General features: G+C 36.7%; 1 protein-coding gene across 3 annotated transcripts in view; it reads right to left on the reverse strand.

Annotated features, from left to right (window-relative positions):
- NBN (nibrin) overlaps positions 1 to 21,430 on the reverse strand; it is a 54,161-nt gene that overhangs the window by 23,971 nt on the left and 8,760 nt on the right. For all 3 annotated transcript variants that reach the window (XR_001109382.3, XR_001109381.3, XM_012465091.3), the window contains exons 6-10: positions 17,041 to 17,158; positions 16,118 to 16,311; positions 9,551 to 9,648; positions 3,515 to 3,644; positions 89 to 364 (exon numbers count right to left, since the gene is read on the reverse strand). Coding sequence is in view for 1 of the 3 variants with exons in the window: in XM_012465091.3 (XP_012320514.2) it covers positions 89 to 364; positions 3,515 to 3,644; positions 9,551 to 9,648; positions 16,118 to 16,311; positions 17,041 to 17,158 (816 nt within the window). In the remaining 2 variants the exon portion in view is untranslated. The remainder of the gene's footprint in view (positions 1 to 88; positions 365 to 3,514; positions 3,645 to 9,550; positions 9,649 to 16,117; positions 16,312 to 17,040; positions 17,159 to 21,430) is intronic.

Consider the following 21,430-nt stretch of genomic DNA (forward strand, 5'->3'; position numbering starts at 1 on the left):
AGAACAGACTAAACAATACCATGCTACAACAGTGTAAAATATTTTCATATTTTTTTCAGAGACATGAGAGAAGTTATCAAAAACAGACCTTTTTTTGGTAGACGGCTTAAAGTAGTTTCTGATGGAGTTGGTCTGCTGTTGCTGAGAAGCCCTATCTTTACTTTTATTTACACTTGGGAATTTAGTTGGTGAAAGTTGATAGTTTGGAATTGTCATCTTAACCAAAGGATTTGATACCATACTATTATTATTAGAGCTTGTTTTGCAGGACTCCTTTATAGTGGATGTGTCTTGTGAAAGCATTTTGAAATTTTGTTCCATGTTGGAGACTTTGATTTCTTTTGGCCTTTCACTCAAATCCATACTGTAGAAAAAAAAAAGAATGCAAGGTAAACAATCAAAAGTTTACAGCAACTTTAATATAGAAACAAAGATCATTAAATAGTTCTAATGTAAAATAACTTTAAGATAATTTTTAGACAATAATTCACTGAATATATTTTACCATCCCAAGAAAGCAACTTCTTTGTTAACTAAGCATCCTGTGGAAGGATGACACCTTACTCTTCTTCACCCCGTACAGCACATATTGTTGCTCTACTATAAACAACTGCCAAACACACACAGAATACCAACTTAGGATAGCCTATTCTAAGTTAAACAAGGTGATAATCCCAGGCAATTTCAGTTTTGTTTAAAAAGTTTAAATTATTCCCACGTAAAGTACTATTACTATGGTACTTTTATTATTACTTATATTATTATAGTACTTTTTTTTTATTAAAAATGGAAAATCAGGAAAAAAATCACATACAAGATTTCAGGTCACTGTGAACTGATATTATTATACTTCAGCCAGATGGCAGTCTCTAGAACTCTAGATTACCAGAAAAATATTTTAAACATACATGCACAGAGTTTTACAAAGTATGGTTAAGTATGTTGCCTTTGCTATTCTTATTTTACAAAAACAAAAACAAAAACAAAACAAAAACCAACAACAACAACAAAAAAACAAGAGGTCAGTCTGTCATTCAAGCAACTTCCAAAACCTTAACAATTTCTCTTGAAAAAGTTAAATCTGGCCTCAATATGAGTGTAAGCAAAAAGGGAAAAAAAATTATGGTTTATCATAGTGATATCTTAAGTATCTTAATACAACCACTTTATTATGTAATATTTAAAATAAAAACACAGTCATAAATAGAAAATACCAAAAAACATAAAAGAGCTAACCCCTTCCAGTCACAAAAACAAAATGAAACCCCTCTTCAGATAAAGAACCACAGAAAAACTATCTTTATGGACAAATATTAACTATTCAGACAGTTAAGTAGACACATATAAAGTATCTTCAAAATTATAAGTAATATTCAAATACAGGCAACATCATACAATACAAATACATGTATTTCAAACTTATGTCACCAGTTACAAATAAGTTGAACAATTCTTTCCAGTCATCCATGCACATTTGCAAGGAATAAAAAAAAAACTATCCTAAAACAGGAACTGCCAAACCACAGCCTGTAGACCAAATCTGGTCTGCCATTTATTTTTGTAAACACAGTTATTAGAACACAACACATTCAATTACAGTCAGACACCACATAATGATATTTCTGTCAATAATGAACTATAATATATGATACTGGTTCCATAAGATTATAAAAGAGCTGAAAAATTGCTACCACCTATTGACAGCACAGTGCAACCCATTAACTGTCTATGGTGATGCTGGTGTAAACGAATCTATGCTGCCAATCATATAAAAGTATAGCTCAATAGCACATACAATTTGGTACAGTATACAATACTTGATAATGATAACAAATGACTATGTTACCAGTTAATATATTTACTATATTATACTTTTTATCATTAGAATGTACTCCTTCTTACAAAAAAATAAATTAACTTTAAAAAAGTCTCAGGCAGTCCCTTCAGGAGGGATTTCAGAAGAAGGCATTGTTATCACAGGAGATGACAGCTCCATGTGTGTTAGTGCCCCTGAAGACCTTCCAGTGGGACAGGATGTGTCAGTGGAAGACAGTTGATTGTGACGATCTTAACCCTGTGCAGGCCTATGCTAATATGTATGTTTATGTCTTTTTAACAAAAAAGTTTAAAAAGTAAAACAAAAATTTAAAATTTAAAAACAGAAAAAAGCTTATTGAATAAGAATATGAAGAAAATATTTTTGCACAGCTATACAATGTTACAAGTATTTTAAGCTAAGTGTTATTAAAGTTTACAGAGTAAAAAAGTTACAGTAAGCTAAGGTTAATTTATTATTGAAGCAAGAACATTTTCTGTATATAAATTTAGTGTAATCTAAATGTAGTGCTAATAATGCAACAATCATGTACAATAATGTCCTAGGCCTTCACATGCACTTACCGCTTACTCACTGACTAACCCAGAACTTCCAGTCCTACAAGCTCTATTCATGGTAAGTGTCTTATACAGGTGTACCACTTCTTATCTTTTATACAGTATTTTTTGTACCTTTTCTGTTTAGATATCCAAATACTTCCCATTGTGTTATAATTATGTACAGTAACATGCTGTATAAGTGTGTAGCCTAGGAGAAATAGGCTATACCAGTGGTCCCAAACCTTTTTGGCATCCAGGACCAGTTTCGTGGTGAGGATGCAGGGAGTGGTGGTAGGGGATGGCAATGGTTTCAGGATAATTAAAGCATATTTATTGTGTACTTTATTTCTATTATTATTACAGTGTAATATATAATGAAATAATTATACAATTCACCATAATGTAGAATCAGTGAGAGCCTTAAGCTTGTTTTCCTGCAACTTAGACACTCCTATCTGGGGATGATGGGAGACACTGATGAATCATCAGGCATTAGATTTTCGTAAGAAGCACACAACCTAGATCCCTCACGTGCAGAGTTCACAATAGGGTTTGCGCTCCTATGAGAATCTAATGCTGCTGCTGATCTGACAGGAGGTGGAGCTCACGTGGTAATGTGAGTGATGGGGAACAGGTGTAAATACAGATGAAGTTCTGCTAGCTTGCCCGCTGATCACCTGCTGTGTGACCTGCTTTCTAACAGGCCAGGATACCGTGGCTAGGGGGTTAGGGACCCCTGGGCTATACTATATAGCCTAGGCATATAGTACGCTATACCACATAGGTTTGTGTCAACACAGTTCGATATTCACACAATGCTGAAATTGTGTAAGGAGGCATTTCTTTGAAAGCATCTTGTCTTTAAGCTACTACATATTGTCTCTTGACAATGACTACATATTGTCTATGGCTGCTTTCATGCTACAATGGCAGAGTTGAGGAGCGAGGACAAAGATCAACAGTCCTCTAAAGCGAAAATAACTACCCTCTGCTCCTTTACAGAAAACCTGCTGATCCCTGTCCTAAGATATCATTTTCCCTGGCATCCCACTGTCCCATGCTGTATCCCTCAAGAGACAACCTGATAAAGATATTTACTTCCTAAATATACTATTAATTTATAACGAAGAAGCTTTACCAGGTATCTGCTTGCTCTGATTCTGTATCAGCCACATATGTTGTAGTGTTCACTGGGGCACTTGGCATTAGTTTTTCATCAAATGACAAGCCTTGTGAAAGGCTTGGTCCTGGAGTAGTTGTCTTTAATCCTGTAAATCACACAAATAGAAAAAAATCACAACTGCTAGATATAAGATGGACATTTGGTCACTTAAAATTGTTAGTCTATGCCATGCTGAGGGGATTAACTAGCGAATACTGCACATGGTTGTCTCCAATGAGTGCCACCAACAAACACAAAACAGTCTATAAGCAGCCTGCTGGCATCTATGACAGCCTTATCTAAACCAAATCATTTTAAAGCTACTTCTAATCCTTTGTGCTGAAGTATTATCAACTTAAAGAAAAATAAAATAAGCAAATTGTAATTCAAATTATGTGTTAAGTCGGTGGGCCAAAAAAATTACATTTATTCCCCTATGGAAAGTATACACACCCTATCATCTACACAAATCAGAATCAATATGAGTTTTATTTTCATAAGGAATACATTATTTGAAACAAATCATGTAAAACCATCTTAGACATAAACTTTTAGGCTACTCCAGAAAACCATCATGATTACCTCATCTTTTTATTTACCAGAAGAGCAACTTAGTTCAAGTGCCACTCTTCTGGAATACTTTTGGGCCTCCCACAATGAATTAAGTGCTTCCCAATTCTGCTTCTATACCACCATGCCAATCACTCTATTAACAATTCAAGCCAGGTGCAGTGATTCACACCTGTAACTGCAGCACTTTGGGAGACTGAGGCAGGAGGATCACTTGAACCCTGGAGTTTGAGACTAGCCTGGGCAACACTGGGAAACTCTGTCTCTACAAACAAACAAACAACAACAACAACAGCAAAAACTCGCCAGCCACAGTGGCACACGCACCTGTGGTCCAAGCTACTTGGGAAGCTGAAGTGGGAGGATCACTTGAGCCCAGGATGTCAAGGCTGGAGTGAGCCATTATCATGCCATGGCACTTCAGCCTAAGACCCTATTTCAAAAAACAACAACAAAAAAGTAATAAACAAAATTCACTTATGACTAACTGGGAGACCTGTGTCAAGTTATTTGACTTTTCTATGCTTCCGTTTCCTCATCTATAAAATGGGAATAATTATAACATCCTCCTCACACAGTTGTTTGGAGGGTAAAATAGCCTCTAGAAAAATGCTTGGAATACAGTAAGCACTCTGCCAGCATTAGCTGTTATCATTATCATCACTTTACTTGTTTACTTGCTACTTTCCCTCGTTAGACTGGTGTCTCCTTGAGAACAGGGATTAAGTCTCTATATCACCAGTACTTAGAGCAATTTTTGGTATAGAGTAAATACATAAAAAGTTTACAGATTAAACTGTTAACTGAAAAAATTTTTAAGTTGATATTTACTAAGTACCTAAGTTAAATTATCATTCTGTTAGGTTCTTATGACAGGATGTGCTTAACAAATATTTATTACTAATTCTAAATTCAGATTATTTAAATGACTTCTGCCACTTTCCCTATGTGATCCCTAGAAGCTCATTGGCATTTCCTTTAAGACACATATCTCTAGAATTCATTTTCACTTGTACATAAGTTTAGAAAGAGTATAAATTCTAAATGTTTATATAATCACTGAATAATTTAATATAGGCTCAGTGAGGTGGTTCATTGCTGTAATCTCAGCACTTTCGGAGGATGAGGCGGGAGGACTGCTTGAGGCCAGGAGTTAAAAGACCAGCCTGGTCAACATAGTGAGACTTCATCTCAACAAAAAATTTAAGAATTAGCTGGGCATGGTGATGCGCACCTGTAGTCCCCGCTACTCAGGAGGCTGAGGCAGGAGGACTGCTTGAGCCCAGGAGATCAAGGCTGCAGTGAGTTACGATCATGCTACTGCATTCCAGCCTGGGTGACAGAGCAAGACTTTATGAAATAATAATAATGATAATTATAATAATAAGCTAATGACCCCAAATAACTAGTGTTTGTTAACAGATTACTTACAATTTTCTCCTTGTTAAAAATACCATAAAGACAGGAACTTGGTTTCATCTATTCACCTCTTTATTTCAACTGTCTGCCATAATACAGGTATATAACAAATGTTCAATAAATATTTGTTGAACAAAAAAGTGAAAATAAAAATAAAGGAAGGAGGAGAGAGAAGTGAGACATTCCTTCTGTTCCCCCAAAGTTGGTTGTGCTATAAAATTATTTTAAATATCAGAGGACTATGACTTGGAACCCACATAAACCTACCTATGAAAGTGTACAAGAACTAATGCTAGCCATTACAGTATACTTTTTAATTCACTCTCATGACTTTGTTTCCATATGAATTAATACATTAGAAAATCAGCCCGGTAGTCAGAAAATCAAACTTTAGAATTGGCTTGGTTATGAAGTAGTTATGGACCTTAACTTTTCCCAGTCTTGATATCCCTTATCTTTTAATAGAATGATTAGATGATTTCTAAGTCCCTTTCAACTATAAACACAATTTCAACAGTGGGTGACAGAATTTTGTTGCTCCACACTGGAAAAAATAATCTTTTTTTTTTGAGACGGAGTTTCACTCTTGTTACCCAGGCTGGAGTGCAATGCCGCGATCTCGGGTCACTGCAACCTCTGCCTCCTGGGTTCAAGCAATTCTCCTGCCTCAGCCTCCTGAGTAGCTGGGACTACAGGCGTGCGCCACCATGCCCAGCTAATTTTTGTATTTTTTAGTAGAGATGGGGTTTCACCTTGTTGACCAGGATGGTCTCGATCTCTTGACCTCATGATCCACCCACCTTGGCCTCCCAAAGTGCTGGGATTATAGGTGTCAGCCACCGTGCCTGGCCCTGGAAAAAATAATCTTGTCTACCAATAGCTTAGTTCAATTACTCCAAATATTTATACCTACTACAAACAAGTACCATGCTTGCTGCTGTTAGGGGATCCCAAATTAGTAAGCGCCTACAATCCATCTAGTGGCTGAAAGCAGCATGGAAACAACTGGTTATACTCAAAGTAGGAAGAAACTCTGGTCGGAATGCAAAAAATTTACTGGAGCATAGAAAACCAAGTAATTAAATCTGCCTTGGAGGAGCTGGGAGAGAAAACAATTTAGAAAAGCTTCACGAAGGAGGTAATCATTTGTAGAATGAGTCAGATTTTGACAAGCAGTACTGAGCACTCTAGGAACAGAACACGATCAAGGTGAGGAAGTGTGGGAACTATTAAAAATACAGCACACATATTCTGTAGAGAGGCTTATGTAAAAAAGGTGAGGATGGGAGAAAAAAGGCTGCAGCTAAACCACTGAGGACTCAGAAGTGTAGACAAAGGGCTTGGAAGTTTATTCTGTGGTTAATAAGAGCCAGCAAAACTTTTTGAGAAAAGAGAAGGTAAGTGAATAGTTGCATAGTGAAATATTAACTGTAGAGATGAACTTGGAGTAAGGACCATTACTAGGGCCAATTATTAATAAATCAGCTCTCCAGAGAAAAGGATACAGAGGGTTCAAACAGGGCACTGGCTGTGAGAAGGGGACAGTCACAGACCTCTTAAGCAGAAGCTGTACAGTGAGAATTTCAGGTCTTGGTGATAAATGGAAAAGGAAGGATGAAAAATGACCAAAGTTTACAGTCTGAGTGCTCCTTCCTTTTATATAAAAGAAGACTCCTCTCTAGGTCAGTTCTTCCCAAGATATTCTAATTTAGTGGTTTCTGGAGTTTGTTTAGGAAACAGGAGCTTAAAAATCACACGATACAAACCAAAAACCTCAGATGCCTAGGATGCATCTCAGAATGTTCTGAGTCATGGAGAATGTAAATTTGTATTAAAAATGGATTCTGAAGCATGTATCTATTTGAAAATTCATTTTCTAAACAGAGAAACACAGGACAGTTACCCCTAATGGGTGCTGAGTCAAGGGGTGCTACTGACTTAAACCTAATCACTGTTTTTATATATTTATTATTATAGTCTAAAATTATTGATACTGGTCTTTTTTCTGTAACAGAACAGGAATCTATCAACAAAATAATATCTATAGCACCTGTTAGTTCTAAAAAGTTGTGCATATTTCTAGTAGACAAGGAAGGAGTAGCTTCTCTAAAAATATGGCTCTCTTTGGTGTCCACATTAAAAAAGTTCTCTTGCCAAGAGCCTGAAGAGTTGGTCTTTAGCTTTTCACTTCATGAGTGAATTCTGGGAATTTGGTGAAAATATTCATCATATCACAATTCTACCAACATAAGTTATTTGGATATATTTAAAACTTCACAAGCACTTAGAACTATGTGTAGTTGAAGGTTACCTATGTACAGACAAAAACATATCTAGTATACTCAATGGGAGAGGGTAGAGATGTCAGTTGAATAAACATTCTTATCCAAATAATAAAATACTAGCCTGTCAAATTTTATCAGATGTCTATCCTTTTGCATCAGCTCCCAGTCATTCCTACATCATCATTTCTCAAAACGTCACACATTAAAATATAAGCCATTTGTACTGCAATGTAATAATGTTATAACAGCTTTAAGACTCAGTTTGAACCAATTACTTGCTATGTGACCTCCAGCTAATTTCCTAAACTTTCTGTGAGCTCCTTCATCTACGAAAAGTAGATGATGCCCTTCCTCTATCTTAAAAGGATTGTTCTGCAGATTAGTTTGATGATGTACATAAAGTGCTTACTCTAGTCTCTGCACACTCCAGAGACAGCAGTTATTACTACGACTCATGGTTACTAATGATCTACATATCTAATAGCTTCCTGGTCATTAGGCTCTAATGGTTAACTCCTTCTAAAATTTAGCTTGGTACATTCCTTACTTGTTTAAACCAAGGTTGCAGAGCACTCAGGAGATACACTGACTGACTCCATAGTTGCCATTCAATGGACTACAGTGTGAATGATGCTCCCTGGAGTGTGCAAAGAGGTGGTGCTGTTCTCTAACTTGACACTTTTAGCCAAAGTTCAACAGCTGCAGATGAAATAACTACAGAACAAATCTAGGAAGCAAATAAATATATATATAGGAATACAGAATGGATGTTCTGAGAGCTAGGCAAATCAGAGAAAAGTTAGTAGAGAGAATGTAAAAATCTCCAAAGTAAAAAAGCAAGAAGAAAATAAAGAACCTATTTTTATAACGGCTTATTTTAAAAAATATTTAAAAACTATGGAAATGTGTTTTAAATAATAAAGGGGAAATAGTGACTGTCTCTCAATACAGTGGCTTTCACTGAGTGAAAGTGATTAACACTGAGATAATTATAATGCACATTCTTCATCTTAGTAAATGGCACCACCATCCACCCTGGCATACGTTGCCAGAAAATTAGGAGTCATTTCTAACTCCTCCACAGGAAAGTCCCACCAGCTCTAGTTCTAATATATATTCTGAATCTGTTTATTTTTTCTGCATCCCCTACTAATATCATGCTGGTCCAAGGCACCAGGCTCTTTTGCATCTAGACTTCCACAATAACATTCTATTCATATCTCCTCTTCCATCGTCAACCCTTAGAATTCTCCACACAAACTAAGTGATCTGTTTCTCCTACCTGGAATTATCCACCACCCAGATCCTCACACAGCTGCCTTTTCTCATCATTCAGGACACATGGCTCAAATGTCACCTCCTGAGACCTTCCTTGAATACCTATCTAAACAGCCTACTATCATCACTATTACATCACCTTGTTTTACCTGTCTTTATACTTGGCTCGGTCTGAACTTATCATGTATGTTTGTTTGTTTGCTTGTTTACTAAATCCTAATCTTCAGAACATAAAGTTCACAATAATAAGGATCTTATGGTATTTACCACTTCATAATGGTATCTGCTACATGGCAGCCACAAATACTTACGGAATGAATAAATGAGTGAAAGTATAAACGGATGAATTTTAAATGATGGCAAATATGGTCACACCTAGCAAGCATGAGTAATATATATTTAGCTTATCAATTTACATAATAAAGTTGCTAATGAATCAACAAAATAATGCTTTAATTACCTGTACTGGGATGGCCCTGAGGATCACAGTAATTCTTCGTAGTCATGAAAATAACCGCCAATCCAATTTCTGCTTCAGGAATAGGTCTAAGGCCTTGCCTAGTAGAATAAAGTAGTTTAAGTATGATAATATATTAAAACTAGCAACATTTATTAAGATGCTATCAAGATAAAGCAACCTTTTTTCTTTCCCAAATAATTTTATAGAATGGACAGAATTTCAAATGCAGAGTACTATAATAGCTTATTCGCTAGGACACTGTTACGTGGACAAGTCCACCATCTTTTAGTAACTCCATTAACTTCATCTGTAAAATAAGGGGCTAGAGTAAAGGATATAGAGCTTCCCAGTTCTAAAATTCTGTAATTTGGGGAATAAAAAGAAAACAATACTACCCAAGTTAAAAAATAAAACAGGCTTTTATGGCCAGACACGGTGGTTCACACCTGTAATCCCAACACTTTGGGAGGCCAAGGCAGGTGGATCACTTGAGGTCAGGAGTTTGAGACCAGCCTGGCCAAGGTGGTAAAACCTCATCTCTTCTAAAAATACAAAAATTAGCTGGGTGTGGTGGTGCATGCTTGTAATCCCAGCTACTCGAAAGGCTGAGGCAGGAGAATCGCTTGAATTTGCGAGGTGGAGGTTGCAGTGAGCTGAGATCACGTCACTGCACTCCAGCCTGGATGAAAGAGCAAGACTCCATCTGAAAAAAAAATTTAAAAAAAACAACACAACAGGCTTTTATAAACAAATCTACGGATACTATGATCCTAAGATGAAACTTCAAAGGGAGGAAAAAAAAAGAGAAAGAGGAAGGACAGAGAGAAGTAGACAGAACCATACCTAAGGTATATGTATATGTGTGTTACAACTTTTAGTAAATCAAATCATTTTGCCAAATTTACATGTATTAAGGTATTTTTATATTAAAGGAATCTTCTGGTGAACCTATTTTTTGTTGTTCTGTAATATCAATGACTGATTTTATAACAACAAAAACATACAATTGAATATGATATAAAAATTACACCTCAAAGTTTAACAAAGAGCTACAAAGTATCTTTTAATACAGTTTTTTTTTTTTTTTTAGACAGAGTCTCGCTCTTTCACCCAGGCTGGAGTGCAGTGGCACAATCATGGCTCACTGCAACCTCTGCCTCCTAGGTTCAAGTAATTATTGTGCCCTCAGTTTCCCAAGTAGTTGGCATCACAGGCATGCACCACCATACCCAGCTGATTTTTGTATTTTTAGTAGAGACAGGGTTTCCTTATGTTGGTCAGGCTAGTCTTGAACTCCTGGCCTCAAGTGATCACCTTCCTTGGCCTCTCAAAGTTTTGGGGTTATAGGTGTGAACCACTTTATTCAGCCAAGACATTTTAAATGGTTAGTTTGTAAGGTCGTTTTCAAATGCTTAATGTGCCTTTTTGTGTGTTTTGAGTTTACTTAAATAGGATTCAGTTATTATACAATTAAAGTATCAGACTAAAAAAAATAAAATTTTAAAAAGTGTTATAATCAATTGATCACATACACCTACCTATAATTCAGGCAATTCAAAACTGGTAATTTATTATTCTACTAACTTTTACAACTACAAATCATACTATGTGAATTAGTTATAAAGAATGGCTACATAAAATAGAAATGTTTTAATATATATTTAATAATACAGAAATTACATCATCCTTAACGGAGAAACACTGGGAACATTTATTTTAAAGTCAACAGTGAGATAAATGTGGCCACTATCACCACTTCTATTCAACACTGCTCTGGAGGTCCCAGTTGGGACCAAACAAAGAGACAAAAAAAAAGAGGTATCAGAGAAATAAAGATTAGAAAGGAGGATAGAAATATTCCTTATAGATGATATGATTTATAGAAAAGACTATAGATAAATTATTAGGAAAAAAGAGGAGTCTGGCAAGATGGCTAGATTTAAGATGAATATCTAAATGTCAGCTGAATTTCTTTACATCAGTAGTGATCTAGAAAATGTAAAGTGAAAATATCACTCACTTATAGTAATATCAGAAAATATATACTAGCTAGGAATAAATCCAATAAGATATTCAAGATCTCTATACACAAAGTATAAAATTCTATTAAGAGATTTCAAGAAAACCTAAATAAATGGAGATACACATTCAAGGATAAAAACAATTAAAATTTACGTAAATTGTTAATTTTCAAGTTGACTTGTAGATTCAACACATTTCTTAATCAAAATCCAAACAACTTTTACAAAAGATGATTCTAAACATATATGAAAAAATCAAGGACCAAGAATAGCCAGGAGCTTCCAAATTAGAGCAAGAGACTTGTTCTACCAGCTAGGAGGACTTCATGGAAGTTATACCAATTAAGACAATGTGGTACTGGTACAAAGAAAGGCAGACTGATGAATGAAAAAGGACAAAGTTAAAAACACAGCAGTTCATGTATGTAACCTTGCTATAAAACAGAACTCCAGGCTCGGCATGGTGGCTCACGGCTGTAATCCCAGACCTTTGGGAGGCCAAGGCAGGCGGATCACCTGAAGTCAGGAGTTCGAGATAAGCTGGGCCAACGTGATGAAACTCCGTCTCTACTAAAAATACAAAAATTAGCTGGGCGTGGTGGTGGGTGCTTGTAATTCCAGCTACTTGGGAGGCTGAGGCAGGAGACTCGCTTGAACCAGAGAGGCGGAGGTTGCAGTGAGCCAAGATCACGCCACTGCACTCCAGCCTGGGCAACAAGAGCGGAACTCCGTCTCAAAAAAAAAAAAGAATTCCAGATAAGTTTAAAACAAATGTCAAGAACAAAAGACGGTATCAAAAGACTGGTAAAAAACATGGGTGAGTATCTTTAAAGCACTGACTAAAACATAAAAGATTAACTTTTACTATACAGCAAGTCCTTGAATAATGTCATTTCATTCAATGTCATTTCATTATAACGTTGGCAAGAAAAAAATGATTCCTAGCCAGGGCCACTGTCTGTGTGGAGTCTGCATTCTCCTCAGTGTCTGTGTGGGTTTTCTGTGTACTCTGCTTTACTACCACATTTCAAAGTGGTGTGCATTAGGTGAAATGGTGAGTCCAAATTGTCCCAGTCTGAGTGAGTGTCGGTGGGTGTCTAAGTGTGCCCTGCAAGGAAATAGTGTCCTATACAAGGCTGGTACCCACCTTGCACCCTGAGCTGCTGAATAGGCTCTGGCCACCCACAACTGTAAACTGGATTCAGGATGATAGTTATTTCACACAGAAGACTGGGCTAGGGGTAACCATGTAAGTTATTTTCAAAGATCTGGCTGGTATTTTAGATGATAGATTTTTCAGACACTTACTCTCAGAAAAATAAGTAATTAATATAATTGGTGAACAAAATCAACATGTATTATGTATGGATCAATGATGAGCATGTCACGAACTAAAGATTATCATTCATCTAATTCTGTGCAAGGCTAGGGAACAGGTCAGGAGAGAAGAAAAAGCAGGAGGAGATAATAAAGATGAAATAATTAAATTAATAAAAGGAAGAGTTACCAAAATTTGAGCTGAGATACTGGAAAAATGTCTCAGTGAGAACAAAAATCAGGGTTGTATTGTTCCCTTGGACTTCTAATCTTCTCTGGAAGATACTTAATCTTTACCACTGATTTCCTATATTCACTTCTGACATCTAATCAATACAGCATGACAGTCACCAATCATGTTGCCCTGCTGAAGTTCAGTCAAGAGCTGGCTTTACTGGCCACTCTCCTTCATATAATTGCTCTTTCATTGGCTTGAACTAAGTTAACAGGTATTATTTTAAGTGACAGTTTTTCTCAAAATATAATACTGCATTCCCTTCAAAAAACATACTGTGGCCAGGTACAGTGGTTCACACCTGTAATGCCAGCACTTTGGGAGGCTGAGGCAGGAGGATCACTTGAGCTCAGGAGTTCAAGACCAGCCTAAGCAACATGGCAAAACCCTGCCTCTACAAGAAATAAAGAAATTAGCAGCAGTGTGGTGGCATGTGCCTACAGTCCCAGGTACTTGGGAGGCTGAGGCAGGAGAATTGCTTGAACCTGGGAGGTGGAGGCTGCAGTGAACTGAGATCACACCACTGCACTCCAGCATGAGCAAGGGAGTAAAACTCTGTCTCAAAAAACCCCCCCAAAAACCCATATTGTAACAGGAGCCAAGGGTCACCTCATGATCAAGGCACCAGCATATGAGCTACCTTGTAACCCAGCTACTGTTTTTTTTTTTTTTTTTTTTTTTTTTTAACCTCAGAACGTCTATATATGCTGAAAGTGACAAGCTTGGACTCCAGAATCAGATTGCATAGGCTCACATTCTGGTCACCTTGCTCTCTCCCTCTGTTCTATGCAATCCCCCTTCTGCCTCAGTTCCCTCATCTGCACAGAGAGGACCACAACAATAAGTAACATATGAGGATGAGGATTAAATGTTTTTACATACATAAATTCTTAGGCCAGGACCTGCTATGTAGGATAATGTTTGGTTTTTTTGTTTATTTTTTAAAATATGTATTACTGCTGTTTCTCTACCTGGCACATTCTTTGTCTGGCTCTTTGAAGACTGGTCATAGGTAAGACATTGCCTGAAAGAGGCCTTCTCTATTTAGAGTAAGCTTCTTCCCCGCTGCCAGGTTACTGCTTCCTTTATATACATATGTAATGATCTGTTTACTTGGGTCTTTCTCTGTCTCTCCCTCTAGACAGTAAGCTCCAGTGATGGCAGGGACCATGACTATCTTGCTTTCCACTATATTTCCAGTGCCTAAAACACAATGGAACTACAGTAAATTTATGCTGTAATAGTAAGATGGTAATTTTGTTATACAGTGTATTTTCTCTTTTACAGCAGTTAATATATCTCAATTAAGGAAAATATTTAAAAGGATAAATGACTAAATTTTTTTTTTTTTTTTTTGAGACGGAGTTTCGCTCTTGTTACCCAGGCTGGAGTGCAATGGCGCAATCTTGGCTCACCACAACCTCCGCCTCCTGGGTTCAAGCAATTCTCCTGCCTCAGCCTCCCGAGTAGCTGGAAATACAGGCGCGCGCCACCATGCCCAGCTAATTTTTGTATTTTTAGTAGAGACGGGGTTTCACCTTGTTGACCAGGATGGTCTCGATCTCTTGACCTCGTGATCCACCTGCCTAGACCTCCCAAAGTGCTGGGATTATAGGCATGAGCCACCGTGCCTGGCAGAAAAATGAATCTTTTGTAGGAGCTGGCTATGTACTTTTCAGGCATACAAATACTTTAGGCCTCACCTACTTTTTGCTACTTGAAGAGCAATTTAGTCAGAAGACTGCCAAGCCTGATATTTCCACAATACTTCCTGGCTTCAGTAATGCTACAATCATTAACGTCAATTAAGGTCTAAGAAAACAAATACTTCAATCAGCTCTTTCACAGTCTCCCTCCACACTACAAATATCATTTCAACCTATCTGACTTTTTTTCTGGTTTCCCATAATAGCCTAAATAAGGATAGACTTTTCTTTTTTTTTTTTGAGATGGAGTTTTGCTCTTGTTACCCAGGCTGGAGTGCAATGGCGCAATCTCGGCTCACCGCAACCTCTGCCTCCTGGGTTCAAGCAATTCTCCTGCCTCAGCCTCCCGAGTAGCTGGGACTATAGGCGCGTGCCACCATGCCCAGCTAATTTTTGTATTTTTAGTAGAGATGGGGTTTCACCTTGTTGACCAGGATGGTCTCGATCTCTTGACCTCGTGATCCACCCGCCTCGGCCTCCCAAAGTGCTGGGATTATAGGCATGAGCCACTGCGCCTGGCCAAGGATAGACATTTTTATATGTCTTTTTAATGGATAATAATCATCCAAGGGCAAATACATTTCAACTCTAGGCAACTGCAGAAAACCATTTCTTCGAGTTTTAACTTTCTCAACTGCGACATATTCTGTAAAAAAACACTACTTTGTTAATTTACAGAGATAAACTCTACAAATCCTATTAAGGTAACAAAAAAGCATAAAATATTTTGAGTAAAACTGTCATAAAGATATTCTACATCTAACATACCAAGTCACAATTAATTTTCAAATACATTATACCATAAAACCTTTTATTAATTCTTGTATTGGGTGGGCACAGTGGCTCATGCCTGTAATCCCAGCACTTTAGGAGGCCGAGGCAGGTGGATCACCTGAGGCCAGGAGTTTGAGACCTGCCTGGCCAACATGGTGAAACTCTGTCTCTATTAAAAATACAAAAATTAGCCGGATGTGGTGGTTCACACCTGTAGTCCCAGCTATCCTCTGGGTCACAAGTGATCCTCTGCCTCAGCCTCCCTAGTAGCTGGGACTGCAGGTGTGCACCACCATTCTGCGAAGAGAGAGGCTGCAGTGAGCCAAGACTGTGCCACTGCACTCCAGCGTGGGCAACACAACAAGACCCAGTCTCAAAAAAAATAAAAATAAAAATAAGAAAATAAAAACAATTCTTGTATCTACTTTTACATTGTTAGGTGAAGAACAATAATAAAGTTAAACATAAAATCTCCTACTTGCATTTATTTTATTAATAAAGAATAATTCTATACCTTTGGAGCATATCCATTATTGACTGAATCCATTTCTTCTGAGAATGAGGAATTAAGATCTGTGAGTTTGTTATTCCTATATCAACAACACAAGTTCCTGGAGCCAAAAAGACATTATGTTCTTCTTCATTTTCTTCTGTTATCAACCTAGCTTTCCCACCTCCAAGGACAACTGCAGAACTCAATTTCTTATGCTAAAAATAGAAGGAAACATTTTTTTTTATGGCCTCCTAAGGGAAGTAGGAAAGAAACATTTTTAAAAGTAAATGTAATAATTAATTTCTTGAACATTCTTATAAGAATTTGATTTGGGAACTATAGAAGTACAATTAAAGAAGACTTGGTTCTACTTCTTGAGTGGGTAATTTCAGCTTCTACTTTGAGAAAGTCCCTAGTTCAAAAAGTCTCTGCAGCCCTGGAACTGTTATACTCTCTGTGGTTCCTCATCACACTTCTTAACAGAACTCTAACTGTGGGCTTATCTGCACTTTTCTGCTACAACATAAACTCTCGGAAACCCCATTTTGGCACACAGAATATATTCAACAGATTACTAACTAAAGAAGTTAAACTTACTTCTTTCAACAGATTACTTCTTTGAACAGATTTCAATTCAACAGATTACTAAATAAGGAAGTAAACTAAAGAAGTTAAACAACAGCTTACTAAGTTAAAACTAAGTTTCCTGTCCTCCTCATTTGTGTATTTATGAATAGACCAGTTACCACAGAAGATTTTAAGAAACACTGTAATCACAGCCATGATCACTAGGCAGGCCTGGCACCTGGGCAGTTTTTTATTCTACCTCACACTTCTATACAAAATCCCAAAATGAAATACATTAACAACTATTAATAAGAGTTAATAATATATCCTAGTTTGCAATGTATTCTTTAGGAAAATTTAGCTTATAACATAATTACCTGTTTGGCATTCAAAAATATAAATGTTTTCCCTTTGAAGATTTGTTTTCTTTCCTGTCGTCCTGATAGATCAACATTTTTACTCCCAATAGATGGTTCATCAAGAGGTGGGTGAAAACTGTAAAAATAATTAAAGTATATTCTAATTATACACTACTATGTTTGCTATTAAATTTGTAAATGGAGTGACTATCTTACACTCAAAAGGCATAATTTCCATAATACCATTACAGTAGTTTTTTTTAAGTAAAAGTTTTATCAGGGACAAAATGACAGGAAGCATCTAAACACCTTTCCTAGAAATATAGTGGCAGGTGACACAAAGAAAAGCTAGAATTGATCATTAATATCTCAAAATAAATAATCCAAGGTAGACAACCATAACAAGATGAACATTAAACATACATGAGTCAAACAAGGTACCTGGATTACAAAAGATGGACAGAAACATCATCCTTAAAGATCAAATTCTATTAGTATCTTATATTTGCTTAGAAGCCAGTATCTTTTAAAATGCTCAAGATTCAACTTTACTAACACAATCTATTATGAGTGTTTTGTAATAGATCTCTTTGGAGAAGTTCAGGACATTTTTAAACTCACATTATTTACTCAGTTTAAATAAAATTTTCAAAACAAGATTAAAGAATACAATGTTTTAGCTCTTTAATACAATGCTGTAAGAACACCTTAATTGTACATCAAAATAAAGGAAAATAAGAAAACATAATTACAACAGATAATTCTTAAGCCTCTCTTCAGTCCAGTATTGCAACTTCCTGTATAATCAGATCTTTTGCTCCAGCTGTTCATAACTGAAGAGCATGCATTTCAGCTTGTATCTCTTCCTTTCAGTAAAAATTACTAAACTATGACAATGATGGTAAGGGGACAATGCAGGGAGGGAGAAATTCAGAACCTGGACAATCAGTCACAAATCAAGAGTTAACTAACTGCAGAGATCAACATCTAGTGTAGTAAAAACACTTCAGTCATTAACCATCCAGCACTTTAGAATCAATTTCTTTACATCTTTCCCCTGGACTTCTCCTTGGAAACATACATATTTCATAAAGTAAAGCTGAATTATGATTGAACAGTTATATTACTTTAAATTTTTTTTGATAACTGATGCACGTATTTTAATTCACCACAATGGATACTGTAAATCTATATTAAAATAATGATTTCTGGAAGCTGCAATTTCAAATGAGTTATCTGCAGGCAAGAGCAGACTCATGTGACAGGACAGGATGCAAGCCACTGTGGTAATTCTGGTTTTTCTAAATACCCGACTCTAAAATTCTATTTATTTTACTTTTAAACTATACAGAGAACAGTAGAAACTATTTTAACTGTTAATGAAAGCTAAATCTACAGTAAGAGCACTGGAAAGTTAGTAGACATTTGGACACATAAAAAGGATCAATTTTTACAAAAAATTAGCTGGGCATGGTGGCACATGCCCGTATTCTCAGCTAATAAGGAGGCTGCAGCAGGAGACTCTCTTGAACCCAGCAGGTGGAGGGTGCAGTGAGCCGAGATCACATCACTGCACTGGGCAACAGAGAGACACAGCGTGGGTGACAGAGTGAGACTCTGTCTCAAAAAAAAGGGGGGAATCAATTTTTGATATCTCTTTGAATCCCTTTTATCCTTTATCTCTTAACAAATATTCTCCCACATCTGACACTTGTTTTGTAGTGTAAAAGCCAACTAACAGTTTACTTATACAAATAACTAGTTTCTCTATTAGTCCATACAATAATATAACAACACTAGGACAGATTACAGAGCCAGTCACAGATAAAAACAGTAAGTAAATGTTTAACACATACCTATGACTGAGTAGATGTGAGATTCTTCCTGCTTTCCCAAAACACTAAAGCTGAATGATTTTTAAACGATCTATAGTTTCGTATTATTCACACTGTCATTCTTAATTATGCCACAGATAACAGTTTACATTAGCCAGGGAGCAGCTAACTGTAGCTTAGTTCAATGAAGTTTGAGCCAGGTTCCTAAACATATGCGTATGGTAGCTATTAGGCCTCTCTAATGGTTCTACCAAAGTCCTAACTTTATTAGTGTGATTCCTTAATGACTGGCTGTTCCACTAAGTGTCATAAGGGAATAAACTGTAACTTGTTTTGGCTTATCATTACATCCTCAAGTCTACCTTGCCTGCCTCACAGTAGGCGTTCAATAGATATTTAGAAATAAATTGATACTACAAAATACAAATAAAAATTCCACATAATTTAAAAGTGAATAAAAAGTATAAACATCCTTCAATTCCCTCAGTATAGATTTGAGTATTAAAATTCTAGAATTGGAACGAAGTATCTTGGTTTTCTTTTGAGAACACTGATATTTTGAGCCCCAATACTTATAAGAGCAATCTTGAACAAAAAGATACATCACTGTATTATCTAGAATCTAACCAAATGCTATGACTCCAACACTGGTTCCTCTTAGTTTGATATATGAGAGATACATTCATTTGTATATTTGACATATGATATGCACATTCATACATAGATAAGTGATAATACAGTGATAAAAACATTATGTTCTGGAACTTCAAATACCTACATAGCCTTTTTCTCTTTACCAGTGTAATGATGGGAACAAGAAAGAAGTGACTAGCAATGAATGTGAAGAGATCATTAAAAAATAATTATTTCTGGCTGAGCATGGTGGCTCACGCCTGTAATCCTAGCACTTTGGGAGGCCGAGGTAGGTGGATCACCTGAGGTCAAGAGTTCAAGACCAGCCTGGCCATCATGGTGAAACTCCAACTTAAAAAAACAATAATAATAATAATTATTATTATTATTTCTGAAGCATTGCATTCTAGAAGTTTTAAAGCATTTCTGACGTTCTAGTAATTTAATAAGCTAGTACAAAAACTGGAAAAAGGAAAGTAACCTGTCAGAGACCTAGGCTAGAGGCATATTGACTGAATATAACGATATTACAAATATAAAGTTATCTCCAATTTCTATTATTAAAAAATTAAAATGTTTTGGGCTCGTTTATATAAAAACTTCAAGAGCTACATTTAATTGTGTTTTATTAAAGTACCTAGTACATATTATTAATCATACATTCTATAAAATGATATCTAGAAATTTTGCTTTTCCCCATTCATATTTTCTATTTAAATTCTTTACATGATCTTCAATAAATTTCATCTAAACTATAGTACATCATCTTCACTTCTGTACCAAGATTTTGCCAATTACAGAATTTTTCTGAATCTATGTATAATTCTGGTCCTAGAAACTGTATCCCAAGTCACACATATTTATCTGTCCAATATCTGGACAGCTGTTTACTTCATTAGTCTTGCAGGCATATGTTTATAATTTCTAGAACCATTTACTACACTGCTTTTTTTTTTTAATCTCTAAAAGGCTACAGTGACATCTACAATTTGCAAATGTGGGGTTCTACCTCCAGAAAATAATTACTAATACTAAATTTCTTTGTCTTTGATTTGAATTGATTATGTATATAATATGGCCTCTATAAGCTTCCTGAACTGTCAAACTTTCATTTACTGAGATTATTTCAGGCCAATGTGCCTTTTGAGTCTGAGGTTTGATTACCAGCTGATAAGTAAACCTGCTCCTGTTTCATGGATGCTGGCAGAAGACAAACACTCCTGAGTCACAGCAAAGCCAGCAGCATGAGCCCCAGCATGTTGGCTACAGGTCTCTTCTCTGACTAGGTCCCATAGGGAAGATGTAGAGAGTACATAAAGTGGAAGGTACATACAGTGGTGTGTGTTACAGGAGAGAGGAGCAATGAACGTGGGAAACCACGTTTTACTGCAAGCTATAAGTAAGCCTACCTTTTGTCACAGGAAGGAAATATTACTTCATCCCACAAGGTTTCTCACTGCAAACATACCCTTAAGAAATGGTCTGTGTAGCCGGGCGCGGTGGCTCACGCCTATAATCCCAGCACTCTGGGAGGCCGAGGCGGGTGGATCACAAGGTCAAGAGATCGAGACCATCCTGGCCAACAAGGTGAAACCCTGTCTCTACTAAAAAATACAAAAATTAGCTGGGCATGGTGGCACAGGCCTGTAGTCCCAGCTACTCGGGATGCTGAGGCAGGAGAACTGCTTGAACCCAGGAGGCAGAGGTTGCGGTGAGCCGAGATCGCGCCATTGCACTCCAGCCTGGGTAACAAGAGCGAAACTCTGTCTCAAAAAAAAAAAAAAAAAAAAGAAATTGTCTGTGTAAAGGCGGGCAAGGCCTTACAATCTTGGCCTATTCAGCAAATTTTTATGTTGCACCTATCAACCCATCCTATCAACCCATCATCTAGGTTTTAAGCCTCACATACATTAGGTATTTGTCCTAATGCTCTCCCTCCC

Source organism: Aotus nancymaae, unplaced genomic scaffold (genome assembly GCF_030222135.1).
Source record: "Aotus nancymaae isolate 86718 unplaced genomic scaffold, 86718_ANA_hifiasm-v0.15.2.pri h1tg000036l, whole genome shotgun sequence".
NCBI classification, from domain to species: Eukaryota; Metazoa; Chordata; class Mammalia; order Primates; family Aotidae; genus Aotus; species Aotus nancymaae.